The 15,137-nt window shown below is 33.9% G+C and overlaps 1 protein-coding gene across 7 annotated transcripts in view; it reads right to left on the reverse strand.

The window, feature by feature from the left end:
- The window catches only part of SNTG1 (syntrophin gamma 1), a 346,565-nt gene that overhangs the window by 63,960 nt on the left and 267,468 nt on the right, over positions 1 to 15,137 (reverse strand). For all 7 annotated transcript variants that reach the window (XM_064653459.1, XM_064653482.1, XM_064653492.1 and 4 more), the window contains one exon: positions 176 to 292. In XM_064653459.1, the coding sequence (XP_064509529.1) occupies positions 176 to 292 (117 nt within the window). The remainder of the gene's footprint in view (positions 1 to 175; positions 293 to 15,137) is intronic.

The following is a 15,137-nucleotide window of genomic DNA, read 5'->3' on the forward strand; positions in this document are numbered from 1 at the left end:
TCTGACGAACAGATGCTTTCTGTCACTTCTATACCACATATCCTGGAACTTTTCAGTGCTGCTATTTGCAATCCTGTTAGTGAGTGATATCTCATTGCAAAAGCCTTGTACACATCACATGAAATTATTTTCCTTAATAACATTTATTCCCACTAAGTATGAGAAAAATACTTACTGGAGGTGCTATAAATTTATAGAGGGAAGATCCTCTCAGTGCTAGAAACTTTGGTGTGTACATTCGATCCTGAAGAGAGTCCTGTTCCCGTTCTTCTGTCCAGCCCATGTAGACTATCTGACAGAAAAATCAATAGTGTTGACAAATTCCTCAGACATTTTCTTGTCTTGCAAATATTTCATATGAGTAAGCTGATATCTGTCAAATTTTACATAGCTGCATACCTTGAACTCCTGACACAATAGGGTGCATTGGCAGTTTGTACAAAGAACACCTGTTAGGACAATCCAAAAACATGAGAACCAACCCTTGCTGTGCTGGTAACAAGAAAAAAACCTAAACCACATACTCCATGGATGTTAAAGGTCTATTCTACATATTTGCTGACAGATCACATCAGTAAAATTTAATGTAAGTGAAGTGTAAGGAACCACTAGTCAGGAATATCAAATCAAGCAACTCCTATTACACAGCAATATAGATACTGTCTCCACATACAGTTTCACAGTTAGGCATTAAACAATATGATCTTACAAATTTTATTTCCAACTAATGACAATCTGCCTTTTTTTTTTTTACTGTCTGAAAATACCTGTGAGAAGTTTTGAACCTTCTTGCTTAGAAACAGCAAATTTACTGACTGTTTTCAGCCACTATCTTGAACAGACTTCATCTACAGCTAAGAATTAAGCAGAATGCTGCAGACACTTACCACTACTTGTAGATATTCTGACACAGATGTTTGAACTGGAACTTATTTCAGCTCATTTTAGGATGCAATTCTCTACCTATATCCACCTATTAAGTTTGAGTAATTTAATATCAAATCCTTAAAGAGCAGCAGAGCATGAGTCACCACTATGTTACCTTCTGGAGAACCACTGAACAGTGAGCAGACCCATCATGAAACCTTTGATTTATAACCATGCCATTAGTAATAAAATACAATTTCCAGTGTGCACTGGTATGCTACTGCTATGGAAAATAGATCAACCCATATTTCATAGAATGCTGCTAATGGGATAGATTTATTTTTAAGTATCTTTGTGAAACTGATTTCTACATTAATTAAGAAAGTATGGGGCAATCTCTGTCTTACATGTCAGTAATGATCATGTAAGGAAAACAGTTTAGGTAAAATAAAGACAATTATATAAATAGTCAACAAGTTAGTAAGTTTACCAATGGTAAAAAAAGGTCTCCAAAATGAAGGTTTGTACTGCGTGTTTTATCCATTCAGATTTTGTATGTCACGTCCTTTTAAAAAATAATATACACCATTTTATTTCATTACTTTTGGGAAGAGGATTTTCATTGATAGTTTTCCATGGAGCACACATTAAAGTAAATGGTGGGTCTGTTGTTTTTCTTTTTTCTCTCTTTTTTTTTTTTTTTTTTTTTCTGGTGGATTTTTTTGTAACACACTGGAAATTAATGACTTTTTCAAATCCCATTGTGTGAAATCAACACTACTACTCTCTCTCACAGTTTATTGGATATTTCATGGACTATAAATAGAGATAGGGAGAAGGTCCATTCCTCTAACACTACAATGAACCTCAACGTTTAATTATTTTGCCAATAGCAAACACTAAAACTGCCACGTAGTCTCAGGTTCAATGAAGAACATGTGTTGAAGTATCTGCTGGTTTGGTAACTAAACAAGCTTATAAAAGTCAAAAAGAAGACAGATATGCACCATAATATTCAAGTATCAAGAAGAGTGCTAAACACTGTACTGTCAGGCAATACCTAAAAAGACATGTTCTCTGAAATCTCATTTATTCCTGAATGAAGAAATATTCAGAAGGAAAAAAACTCTAACAAACAACTGAGAGGTACAGTAGGAGAAGTTTTAAATTATTCCAATTTGATGTTTGTTCAAATTTCTCTCATTTCTGCTGTTTCATATGTTATTCATAAGTATGGATCCCCATCCCTGGAATCTCTAGACTTCAGTGACTGAGAGGGGTTACACAGAAGAGTTAAATTAGTATAACAAAATTGTACTACTATATGCAGTACTTTGGCATATTTTCCTATCAGTAACTGAAAGAGAATGAATGATCTCTAGTTTCTGGGAACTGAGACATCTATGCTTTTAAATTAATTAAACAGGATTCATTTGGTTTCATCTTGATTTTTTTCATTAAAATTGGACACACAGTAAGATATCATCTTGCCTGATGACATTTAATAACATTGTAACACTGTATGTAATCTCTACTTAGTGAGTGTTTTTCTCTTTCATATTCCTCATTTCTACTTCTACTATTCATCAAAATAACAGGATACAGTCACTCATGCTGTGCAAATGTATTGATATTTCACATTTGATTGACCCAGCACTAAAGCAGCCATGAAATTTAAGGCCTCTGTAGATCATGAGAAAAATTTAGATTGATTTTCCAGAAAATCTGCTGTACCAAAGTTTTATCAACATAAAAGCATTTCTCTTTCAGACTCAATACCTACTATTCAACATAAAGAAGAACTGTGAAGCAAAGGCTGTATGATTATAATTAGGAATACTTACAAAATTGTTTGAATGCATGTGCATGCATATCCACCTGTGTGGATTAAAATAGCCTGGGCTAGATTCTGGAAAACAAGGCAAAACTGAACAAATAGTTGCTACCTGTTTTAATAGATAACTATGATAACTGATATGTTCCTACAGTGATCTCAGTTTTATCTAAACATACCAAACATGTGAAGTTAAATAAAATATTGTAATTTTTACACAATAAAGGTCAGAAACTGTTGAAAATTTTCACTTCTAAGATAAAATAGATGACCTCTTTGAGACATTTATGTTACTGGTAAACATTCTTACTTCTAAAAAAAAAAATCTTTATGAAAAAATTAAAGACAATTATTTATTGGAAAGGGATCTTAACTTTCCAAATTAGTAGCTCATGTGTATACATGAACTGAAATAGTGATGAATATGATATTTGAATATGATAGTGATGAATATGATATGAGGTTTGGACCCTCTCTCAGTTTTGCTGCACATGTGGATTTGGTACATATGGAATTTCATGAGATTATGAAATTTCAGAAATTTCATTTCTGAAAATAAATGCTTAGAACCACAGACACATGATGAATGGAAATAAATGTTAATCACAAATAGATGGTGCATAGCGTGCTCCTTTATAAATTCAAAAATTTGGTTAGCTTTTTAACCTTAGTAAGTTTTTTTGAGTCCCTATAAACTGTTATCACCAAAGGTGGCAGTGGTAGTGAAAAAAGATTTTATTTATGATAACATTCCACTTGAAAGATAATTTTTGCAGTCCTGGTTTCTGACTTACCTGAAGCAGCTCATTCTTCAAAATCAAATGGTGGTACAAATTAGTTAACTTAGTGGCTACTGGTTCAGTAACAAAGATTCAATAAGTCATAATGGTTTATGACTTAAATCACGTGCAGTTTAAAAAAAATCTATATTGAAATGATAAATGAAACAGGGCAATTTCTTCAGTCAAAAATCCATAATCTTGTAATTTAATATGTACTTAAATCACATAGACATCCTAATCAAGCAAGATAAATTGCCATATTTTATATCAGTCCAATATCTAGCTAAAAATGACTTAAATAGCCTTGAGTTTCAGAGAGACTTTTTCAGAGTTCTTACATAGTTTTTATTATTTTTTAGGAAGAATAGTAAGATAAAAATACGAGAAAATTTCCCCAAAATGAAATGTAAAATGTATGTGACATTATAGAAGTGAGGTGATTCAAAGATCAGAACAGATGCACTGACAGCTTTTTATCTTGGAAGTCTGATACTCATATACACACTATGTGAAAACATGCTGTAGGGCAACAGGATGGAGTCAGAAGACAAATGACTACATCAGACAACACAGGGGGAAAATTATGAGGAATGAGAAACTCAGATAACTCTCTCCACCCTGCTTTTAATATAATTTTCTCTGTACATTTTAAAATCCTTTTCCATATAGTCTAAAAATTCAGTATAGTCAATTGTTAGCAGAAAAACAACAAAAACCACACTGCAAATGTGTGAAAAAAAATTGAACAAAAAGTGTGATCGTGATGTAATCATTTGTAAAACCAGTTGTGCATATAAAAGGCTAGGGATTTTTATGCTGAGATACTTTTTTTATAAGTCAACAGAAAAACTAATCACATAAAATATTGAATGAATACTAGAAAAATTTTGCTTAATTGTAAAGGCAGTCAAAATGTCTCCTCTCCTATTTTTCAGGTTTGTGAAAAGCCTTGTTATCTTTCCATAAATATTTTAATTCCTGTGAATTATTTTCTATCTTCTTCACCAAAAAAGTCCATTAAAACAAGATAGTCTACATATGAAAAACAATCTGAAAGAAACAGAAGATAGTTGGCAGTGAAAGGCTATTTTACATAGGTTTCAGGTTAGATTTAAAGTAATTTAAAATGACATTTCTCTCAGTATAATTTGTGAGAAATAAATATCAGTGATGGTCAATATTTTCTAGAAAATTATGCCATATAATTAATAGTGAAGGAATGGCTTTGACAAACATTCTCTATGACTTCTATTTCTAAACTTCAAAAATCAGAAATGAACTATTTTTGATTTGAATTGTAGATGGATGTGGCCCTGGTAACCTGCTCTAGGTGATTGTGCCTGAACAGAGGGAATTAGGCAAGATGACCTTGAGAGGTTTCTTATGACCTGAAACATTCTGTGGTTCTGGGAAAGAAAACAAATTATGGATGTATAAAAACAGAAAACTTTTTATGTCAAGTAGCTTCCCCTTTCAGTTGTCCTCTATTATATCACCTCCTTTCTATTCTAAATGCTTTAGAGCTATCACCTACAAGGATCCCCTTCATATTTTTGAACTACCTATCTACTAACAGATTATTCAATCTAAGATCGTACATGTATTTTTTGTCACATAGATTAATTTCCTTCTGGGTAAGAACTCACATTATCATCTTGCTACCAGAACAAGGCTGAGTATAGGTTTTCCATTTGACTTTGTCCTGTTTTATTTTTTTAAATGATGACACAAAAATTACGGAAATATTCTGAGTAAATAGTACCAGAGAAAGCAGAAAATACTTTTAATTTATGGAAAACGATTTTTCCCTTACACTCTGGATAACTGAAAACTGGTATCAAAGACTGCAAACAGTATATTTGCTTTCTTAGCAAACAACATCATAATCAGAGCAAATACAGATGTGTAGGGTAACAAAACTTGCCTGGATCTCTGCAAAGATCTGTCCAGCATTAACAGTGCTGTTTGAAAAACCTTCATGACAGTTTACATTACATACAGCATGATCCCATGAGAAAACTTAGCATGTTCCCAATGAGATCTACCAGATATTGCTAGAAATAAGGACTATATTGACACGCCTTCACTCCCTTCACAGATTACACGTGGATACAGGATAGCTTTCTGAACAGGTAAAGATCTGTACCTTGTTTTTCCAGGTTTCTAACAATCTTCTTCTTGCTATAATCCACTAATCCAGAGCAACATTTTTTCTCATCCATTTAGTTTCATCCAGTGTTACATGTTAATAGCCATATTTCAAAGCACTCATTTTGCTTATTTAAGACTTCTAAGTATCTGCTTATTGAAATAAATTCCTTTAATGACAAAGTCAATTTGAACATTAATTGGGCAACTATGTGCCTTTGTCAAAATGTCAACTTTAGAAGTTAGGGGTTTCTTTCCTCCTTAAATTATTCAAGTCAATGAATGATTACATGTATTTAAAATTCATTATAATTTGAATTTGTTCATTTTAATAGAGGTGATTAGCATTCAGAAGGTACAGACTTTTTTCAAAAAAGACTTTATGCAGCTGTTATTACAAAGATGGATTTGGATGCAAATTGCAGTGTTAGGTACGAATCTATATTAATTTGGGGGGGAGGGTGAAATTATGAGTAGGAATCAGTCCAAAAATAGCTCACACTAGTCCTGTCTTTCAGGATATTGACTGGGTAATTAAAAAAAAAAAAAAAAAAAGAACTAGAATAGCTAGCCAGCATGTGGTAAACTCCCTGAAATGCATAAGGGATGTGTGCATTTTACACAGCATTGAGTTAAGCATTTTTCTGCTAAATAGGTATGGTAGCTAATGATGAAAAAAAATACCTTGTGTTATCTAGAGCAATCTCTGTGGTTGACTGAGCCTTCCTCCTTCTTGTAGCCTTGTCTTGTTTGCCCGCCACATAACTCACCTTCAGAGCAATCTAGCATATCCCTGAGCAGGTTCATTTGGTGGCTAGGTTTATCAATGAGGAGGCTCAGTCCTACTGACATCAGAGTCATTTTACAGCAGACCTGAGAGGCTCCAGATTTTCTCTCAACAGAGTAGCTCTCAGCAACTCTTTGAAAATGAGCAGTTCTCACACAGTAGAGATTAGTAGGATTCTGCTCTTTTTCCTGGAAAAAAAATCTTTGATACATGGTCATATTGGAATTCCTGCCTGTTAATTTTTCATCTCCTGAGTTTAGGAATAGGCACAAGGAAGGCTGTAAATTTTAATCCAGGATGAAATTTCTGGGGGGTTTTGAGGGTTTAAAATAGATAACAGTGCAATACAGAAAGCTCAGCACTCAGGTGACAAGAAAGTAAACATCATTTATTCTAAAGCCTAGTAACTTGACTGGGTTTAGGACTTATCTTTTGATTAATGACTTTTTTTCCCCCCTTCTAAATGTACATAGTATACATTTTTCAGTCTCTAAAATATAAATGGGTCAAACAAAAAATATTCCAGATAATCAAACTGGAGGGCATGACCTCTTCTTTTTGATGAACAACATGTCACATTCGCATTTGTCACCACAGGTTAGCCTACTAAAACATGTTGAATGAAGAAAAAGATCAGAATATTACAAGTCACTAGACAGTCTTTCAGACTTTTGAGTGACATATTTATATTTCTTAAGTACCAGGGCAAGTGAAATATTTACAGACACATTTATTACCATTCTTCTCATCCTGGGAGAACTTTTCAATTAGTTTTCAATTACTGGTTCCAGATATTTTTTTGATTTTCATTTTCCATTTCTCTGAAAAGGATTAGTATGCAGAACTTGGACAGGACTAGTGCAATTTAGACTATCTGGCTGTCTCTCTGAGATCATACTGCTCATGTAGCTGCTTTACTCACATCCTGAGCTTACAGAACTCAGTTCAAAGGAGATGGCAACAATAAGCATGAAAGAACCCCAAATGACTGAGTATATGGAAAACATAGATGATGGGTAATAGGTTAGACTTGTTTGACTTGTTTGAATAATAAAATGAATTTCATTAATAAATATTTTGAGATTTCATAACATTATTACATTTTTATAGAATTAGATGTTTACAGTTCAAAGTGCTCACAAAGCCAGGATAACACTGCAAATATTCAGTGTATACTTAAAGTTGTCTTTAAAGCCTCTGGTGTTGCTGCTTGCACAGCAAAATAAACATACCTGAGAGAAATCCCTTTTTTGGAACCAACGACTTCACAAGATCTGACTTTGAAATATTTTTATACCTTTGTGAGTTTGAAGCTTGAAATTTTCACAGAATTAAGAGTTTGGACACACATATGTATGTATACAAAAGCCCGTTTAGACTTAAAATATTATCTTTAAATACTGTATGAAAACATCATCAAAATTCAACGTAATAATGCTATTCATGGCTACTTGTTTTACTTTACATTCCCATTCATTTAAAGGACAATACTTAAAAACTGATAAAAATAGCTATTAATGCTTGAAAAATTTCTTTTACTATTTCTACTGAGGAACAATTATTTTCAGTCCTATCTGACTATCAAAAGAAAAAGACTTCTGCAAGCCTCAAATGTTCTTAAGATTTTCCCAGGGCTCTCAGAGAACACAATACTACGTATATGCTCATGGAATAATAAACATAAACAAAATCTTCAAAATATTTAAATAAATTTAGACTAGCATTGCATTGCCTTTCATGAATTCAATAATTTTTTTAAGCACTCAATGCGTGGAACTGAAAGAAGAAAAAGTCATCAAGAGGTGAAATTTTATTTTCCAGAGTATAATCATTTTTCTGCATAAATCCACCAGTTTTCTGGTTTCATAATCCATGTTCAGTTAATTAATTATTTTGAACAAAGAGAGTGAGACCAAAAAAGCCAGAGTAATGAAATGGGTTTTATTTTCTTCTTTACCAGCAACATGATTTTGCTGTGAGAAAGAAGGTCCAGGAAAGGTCTCCTGGTGGTTAGGTAACCTTTTTTTATAAAAATAAATTATATTTATAATTAATAATTTTTATAAAAAAATTATACAGGTTCAAGGAAAGTCGCTAATTTCTCAGAATTCATAGCACCAAGGGAAGAATTGCCTTTTTACAACAAGCTAACCCACCATTTGAACCCCAAGTTCACATTAACAGAAATGCACCTAATGAAGCAGTGATTAGAGTCAATTCAAAACTAATAATATCATAGAATCCTTCAATGATTAATGACTGCTGCAATCAGAAACATGATGGCAAGTGATATATGACACTGTTGAGTATGGTGCAGTCAGTATTTACAATTGTTAATGGGGACAGATGTCTCTTCTATGCAAAGTTAGTTATTTAATTTTCTTATTTAAATTTCTGGTCATCAGTATCTCCAGCAACTAACAATCAGTGTATAAAAACAAAATTTACTAAGAGAAAAGAAATAACAAAGGAGTCTATCTACAGATGAACTAGTCAGAAATAACTGAAGTCCAGAGAGCTCTCCAACAGAACATGGAAACCCTGAGAAATTTTGCTGCATCCGCATAATGTCTTTGGAGAATCAACATTACCATTGCCAGTTACTAACAGGGAAAAAAATCAATAGGTGGTATAAAATTTTAATCAAATCAATAAAGATTATCCCCTAAGGTAATTTTACAATTTATTAGCTATAGCAAATAATCATTTGGCTAATGATTTAACAGTTTTTGAGATCATTAAGCAATAAATATAATTGAGCTTAATTTCTAAAAAACCCCAATAAATATTCTTCTTGATCTATAAAAATGAACAGTGAAGTAAAACTTCAGTTTATATTTCAATTCAAATCATATCATGTAATAAGAAATTGTAAATTAATCCATAAATTTAATATATATGGATAGCTTTTTTTATTAGAATAATCAGAAAACACATTATTCTTTCTGTAAGTCAAAATGTATTTCAAATCTATGTATAAAGAAACGAAGATCACTTTTGAAAAAATAACAGTTGAATGGATATTGTTTAAATACTTAATGCCGTATTGAAACAGACTGGTCTCAGAGATCTTCCACTGTAGCTAAATAGAGATAACATTATGGGTCACTGCTTTTCTCATTCACTTGCCTTCTGAATTTGAACTTTCAATCAAAACAGTCTAAAAAATAAGTTAACTATTTTTATAAAAACAAATAAATATTCTGCAATTGAAATCCAGAAGATATGCTTTGCTAGATCTAGAGATGTCTGTCTCGTAGCATTATGGTAAAGAAATCATGTAGCAAAGACCACCGATATCTTCTAGTATTTTTAAAACAATTATTCAATTATTTCTCTTGGTGAGAGATGTTATGAAATCTCCATTCTTAAAGATAGTCAGAAGTTGACATGGTAAAGTCCTGAGCAACCTGATTTATGTAGGCCATTCTCTGAGCAGGATTTTGACCAGATGACCTACAAAAGCTCATCCAATATAAATTATTCTGCAAGTTTTTGATCTCAAAGTCTTGGAATCTGTTTTAAAGTAGTCCTGAGTTACTGATCTTAGCAAAACAGCTTCAGCATTGGTTTTATTACATTTCCACATTATTTTTGGTGGCACACACAGTATTACATACCAAATGTAGTAGTTCACATTTCATAATCCATTTGTAGCTGTCCAGGATTTTCTAAATGCATCCATTTTTTATCTACCCTAATTTTCAGAGGGGCAGTATATCAAGTTTCTCCCTGCAGATTTCATCCTTAAAATACACTCTGGAAAAGAATTTTTAGTACAGATTGCTTGCAGGTAAGGTACCCTTGAGACTGAAGACATTGCTCATAAGCAGCTATTAAGAAATGACAGATGTATCCTCTCACCCCTTCTCAGTTGTTAATGGGGGGGGGGGGAAATTTGAAGGACCCTGATATTCTATAGAGATTGAAAAGGAAAGAGAAGGTGAGAATTCAGATGAGACTAGAATAAAGTTGCTAGTAAAGGCCTAAAGTAATGATATTTAACTTGGAATCTTATACATTCTTAAAGTATATAAAAATCTTCATAATTACTAAGAAAGAAGAAGTGGGTTTACTTTGGAACCACTTTAAACATCAGTTTTCAAAACGGGGTATCCAAACACAACTGTTTTGAGAAAAAGAGCAAGAATGCAGTCCCATTTTGAAAGACAACAAGATAGAGGAAAACAAAGTCCAAAATACCTCCTTCGGAAGCTAAGAAAAACTTTAGGGGATGATTAGATGAAGATCATGATATTCAGTATGTTCTACATAATATTATTTTCATGCTTCTCTTCATAACTTACTTTTTAACAAGATGATTTCTTTTTGCTCTGTTGGAATAAAGCCTGTTGTAATTTCCCTGGTGTTTAGATTGAACCTAGGCTATCCTGGAGGTCCTATTGGTAGTCGTATGCCAATAGCCTGTAGCTGGGAGTTAGTAGTAGAGTTCACAACATTTATCGAACGCATGTTGCATTTAGTTATTTTTTGACAGTGGAGTGATGCATGTCAATAGTTGACTTGTCTCGGGCATCTTGGTATTTCCATGGATTTTGCAGTTTCATTGGAGAAGTTCAGTTTCTAAAAAGTACCAAATAATACCTATTTTTCAGATTCAGAGCTTTCTTCCACTCAGGCACTTTTTTTTAATGCAAAGTGTCCTACCATTAAGAACAATGGAGGGATGCAACCCATAAAATTAATATTGGGTCCCGAATTGAAGCTCAAATTTCAGTGTAAAATGTTGAGTCTCTATATCCACAGGGTTCTACAGAAGGACAGGCAGGCTCCTTCAACCACAGAGAAGATAACATAAAAAATCCTCTGTGGGTGACATCTGTCTGACTGAAGAAGAGATCCTGATGCAACAATTCAAGGCCCTGTGAAGAGCAGACCATAACCTATAGTACCAACTATTAAACAATTGATGGATGTAAACTCAGAATTAATATTTAGCCAGAAGTAACTCCTCTCAAAGAGAGCATTTTTTTTTAAAGCCTTTTTTGCCTAGTCTCAAAGGTCTGCATGCTATTTGCATAATAGATCTTCTTTCCCACTGTCTGGGTTTGGTTTTGAGCAGCAGCCTACTTCAGCAGGAGGGGAAGGAGAGGCTGCCGTATTATCCCACCTACTGCCATCAGGGCGGACTTGTGGGAGCAATAGGTCTGAGTGATGAATGACTATTGCTTTTACTAAGCAAGCACTGTAAACAGTAGACTGTTAAACAAATAATGGGAATCAGCAGGACTTCTGGATGTATATTTGAAGAAAGCAGCTAGAAACTGCATGCTATTATATCTTGATCCTGTTGGTCTTTGGGGGTATTCTGAGTGTGCCAGTTGGTTCAAGTAACTCTGGTCTCTGAGCACTCTCATGCTACCAGAGCCATCAGATAGAGACCTTTTTTAGAGAAAGAAGCCACATGTCTGTCTGGACCCTGGTCAGAAGTTCCCAGACACAGCACTGCCACAGCACTGCTTCAGGCACTTTCACCTCTTCAGACCCGCACCATTATCCAGAATCATTCTTCATAAGTAAAGGTAAACTTTTTATTTTGTTTTAAACCCAGCATCACTGAGAGATATTTCAAAATGGAAAATGTTTTTTATTAAATAAATAAATATTTTTTTTTTTTTTAAGTTGTCAGCTCCTGAGAACAGTTTCTCTACTTGACGCTGCTAAATCTCTATTTGCTGTGTCATATCATGGACTAAATAAGTTTTGCTTTCCAAAATAGTAAGATTGAAAACAAATATTCTCTAATATACTTAACATATAAGAGATATTTCTTACTAAACAATGTCTTCTTCCCAGGAAATACAACTCTTTGAAAAGACAAAAATGTGTCGTAATAATATGTATTTCTTGGGGATGTTTCTCCATTTGCAATTACGTACATTTTTTAACATTTTTCATCAATTTTATTGTCAGTTTTATATCACACATTTTCATTGATTAATACTTCTTCGTGGTTTTATCCTTCTTCATTTGTAGGTAACCATAATTTGTCAATTACTTTGTACTATTTTGCACATCAACTATACTATGAAATTCAGGTAGCTACTCTATCACTGGTACCATGTACTGCTACTGTGATGAAAGAGAAGAGATCAAAGACTGTCTCTGGTCCACAGAATTCTGTTTAATCACTTTTCTTAGAAATTCAAGAGACTAAATATTTTCCCTTTTCACAGAGTGTGATATGAAGCACCAATATCTGCACAGATGTAAAATAATTGAATGAGAAAAATTGAATGCTTATTGACCTCTCCTCTTGAAGTAAACTGTAATTAAAAATATTTTACTTAAGCCTTTGAGTCCCATGTGCTCTTTCAGTAGAAAATCTACAGTTAAAGTATATGCTTCATTGATTCCAATTAATTTATTTAGATGACATAATTCCCAAAGGAATAACATGTGTACAGACTTACCGAATACTTTCATCATAATATACTAAAATTAATGTTATTCTTGGGAAGTTTTACAGTTATTTGATATAATAAAAAAGACATTACAATAAAGCATTGCAACATTTTTATTTCTAGCCTCAGCCTCCAATGAAAATCCCAAAGGGGCCAGACAGAACAAATTCATATTTCGTAAGCTGCGGATATTAACAAGTCCTTATTTAAGGCAAAGTTAGAGAAAAAGAAAAGTTTCCTCCATACTTAATCTTTCTAATTATAACTGTAAAAAAAATAAAAAGATGACCTATATATTTTGTGGATATGGTGACTCTGTTTCTTACCTTTTCTTATTTTCTCTGTTACTGCTTTTCAGGAACTTGCCAGAGAACAAAGAAGTACAGGACATATGCATCATTCAAGGCATCTATTTCTAAACAAGAATGCAGAAATTTGCCTTCTGTCCTCATGCTTTGTTGGCCTGTTTGGATAGCAGCTAAAAATTCTATCCAAAAATAAAATACATGAAAAAGAGGAAAGCATTCTATAAGAATTTTAAAAAATGGCCCTTTCTTGGTTTAATGTTTGCTACTTGTGTTTCCAGTCTCAGAAATCAGAAATATCCAACTCCTGCAGAAAATCTGTTTTTTATATTGCTGGCATTCCTTTCACTGTCCTATTTATGTTACATATCCCATTTCTTGGGTAAATGGCAAAATATTAGATCCAAATAAGTTTAGAGACTTAAAATGGGATTTAATCATGTCATGCATATAAATATAACACAGGGATAAAGAGATATGATAAAAGCAATGCCTCGGATTGCTATTCAAATTCAATGGTTTCTCACTTTCTGACTTCATCATAGATACATAATTATGCTTCTGGGAAGAACTGCATACATATCATACTGTTATGACAAATCAGGAAGCAATTATTCCTCTGATTAAATCTACTGTGAGGTTCTGATTCAGAACAACTCCAGATGTACACAGGCAGGATCAGGTTTATTAAGGTTAAGATCATATTATTGCAAAAAGTAGCAGCTGAAGGGAAAGCCCTTATTATGGCAACATAGCAATTACAGCACCCACAAAGTCAGTGTGTCAAGCCTATATCTTTCATCTAACCTAACCACCAAGCTAAAAGCTGAGGTATACCACTCTTGTTGCTGCTTTGATACTACACAGAAAGACACACAAGACCTGGGGAATGAAAAAGAGCCTGATTTCACACCCAAGAGGAATGCACAAATAAGATGAAGGATCTAGTAAGAGCACTTTTATCTCAAAAGCAGTAGATCAATCTATCACTTACCAGTTGAATATATGTAAGCCATGACTGTCACCCAATATTTATAGACATAAAATATTAATTTTTAACATACATTTATTATTTATTTTCTGTGAAGGAGCAAGATTCAGGATGGGAACAGTTCCAGGCATGGAGAAAAACATACAGCAATTGGCAGGACTTTATTATATGGACCTTACAGTTATTATAGGGAGTTTACTGTTATTATGTGGTTTCATTGTATTCACACCACACAGTGCACAGCCTGGACATGCCCGGGCTTCCCACGACTTTGCCTGCTCCCTGCTTCCCCGCTCCACTCTCTGATAGGCTGAAGAAGGTGCGGAGAGGAGACAGTTACTATTTGCCCTTTCCTTCCCCGGTTCCTCCCCCTTTTCGCCTGTGCCCCTATCCTGATTTGCTCCCCCGTTTGTCTGTCTCACGCCTCATCCTATGTTCTGGCCCTTTCCCCGCCTGAGCTGATAAAGAACCCCGTGCAGGCTTCAATAAAGCATTCCATCTGCACCCTACCTGGACTCCCGAAGCCGTGCTGTGCCACAGCCCCATCCCCCCCTTTTCGGACCGCGGCATTTATCTGTTGGTTTATTCCTTTAGAACATTAACATACAATATTAGAAACTCTTCTGGCAGAATCCAAAAATAAGTAATATTTGTTTATCTATTTATCAATTTAGCATCATACTGTCTACTTGTGGGACATATATGCTTATTTCACTCACTTTCCAAGGTCTACAATAGAACAAGGCAGTTAGAATCCCCTCATTCATCTGTCCTATTTAAACCTTGAGTGCAGAATACGGTACATTCACCCTTGTATTGATTAAAATCTGAACACAGAGCTAACACAGATGTGGTCACTAAATTTGTCCAGGCAAAACTACCCTTACTGAAAGTAATTTTCAGGGAGAGATATTAATATTGGGGGGGGGAAGCTAATACTTCTTATACTAATGAGTTAGTACTAGGAAAAAAAAAAAGAGAAAATAAATGAGAAAAGT

Source organism: Pseudopipra pipra, chromosome 1, assembly GCF_036250125.1.
Source record: "Pseudopipra pipra isolate bDixPip1 chromosome 1, bDixPip1.hap1, whole genome shotgun sequence".
In the NCBI taxonomy this organism is placed as follows: Eukaryota; Metazoa; Chordata; class Aves; order Passeriformes; family Pipridae; genus Pseudopipra; species Pseudopipra pipra.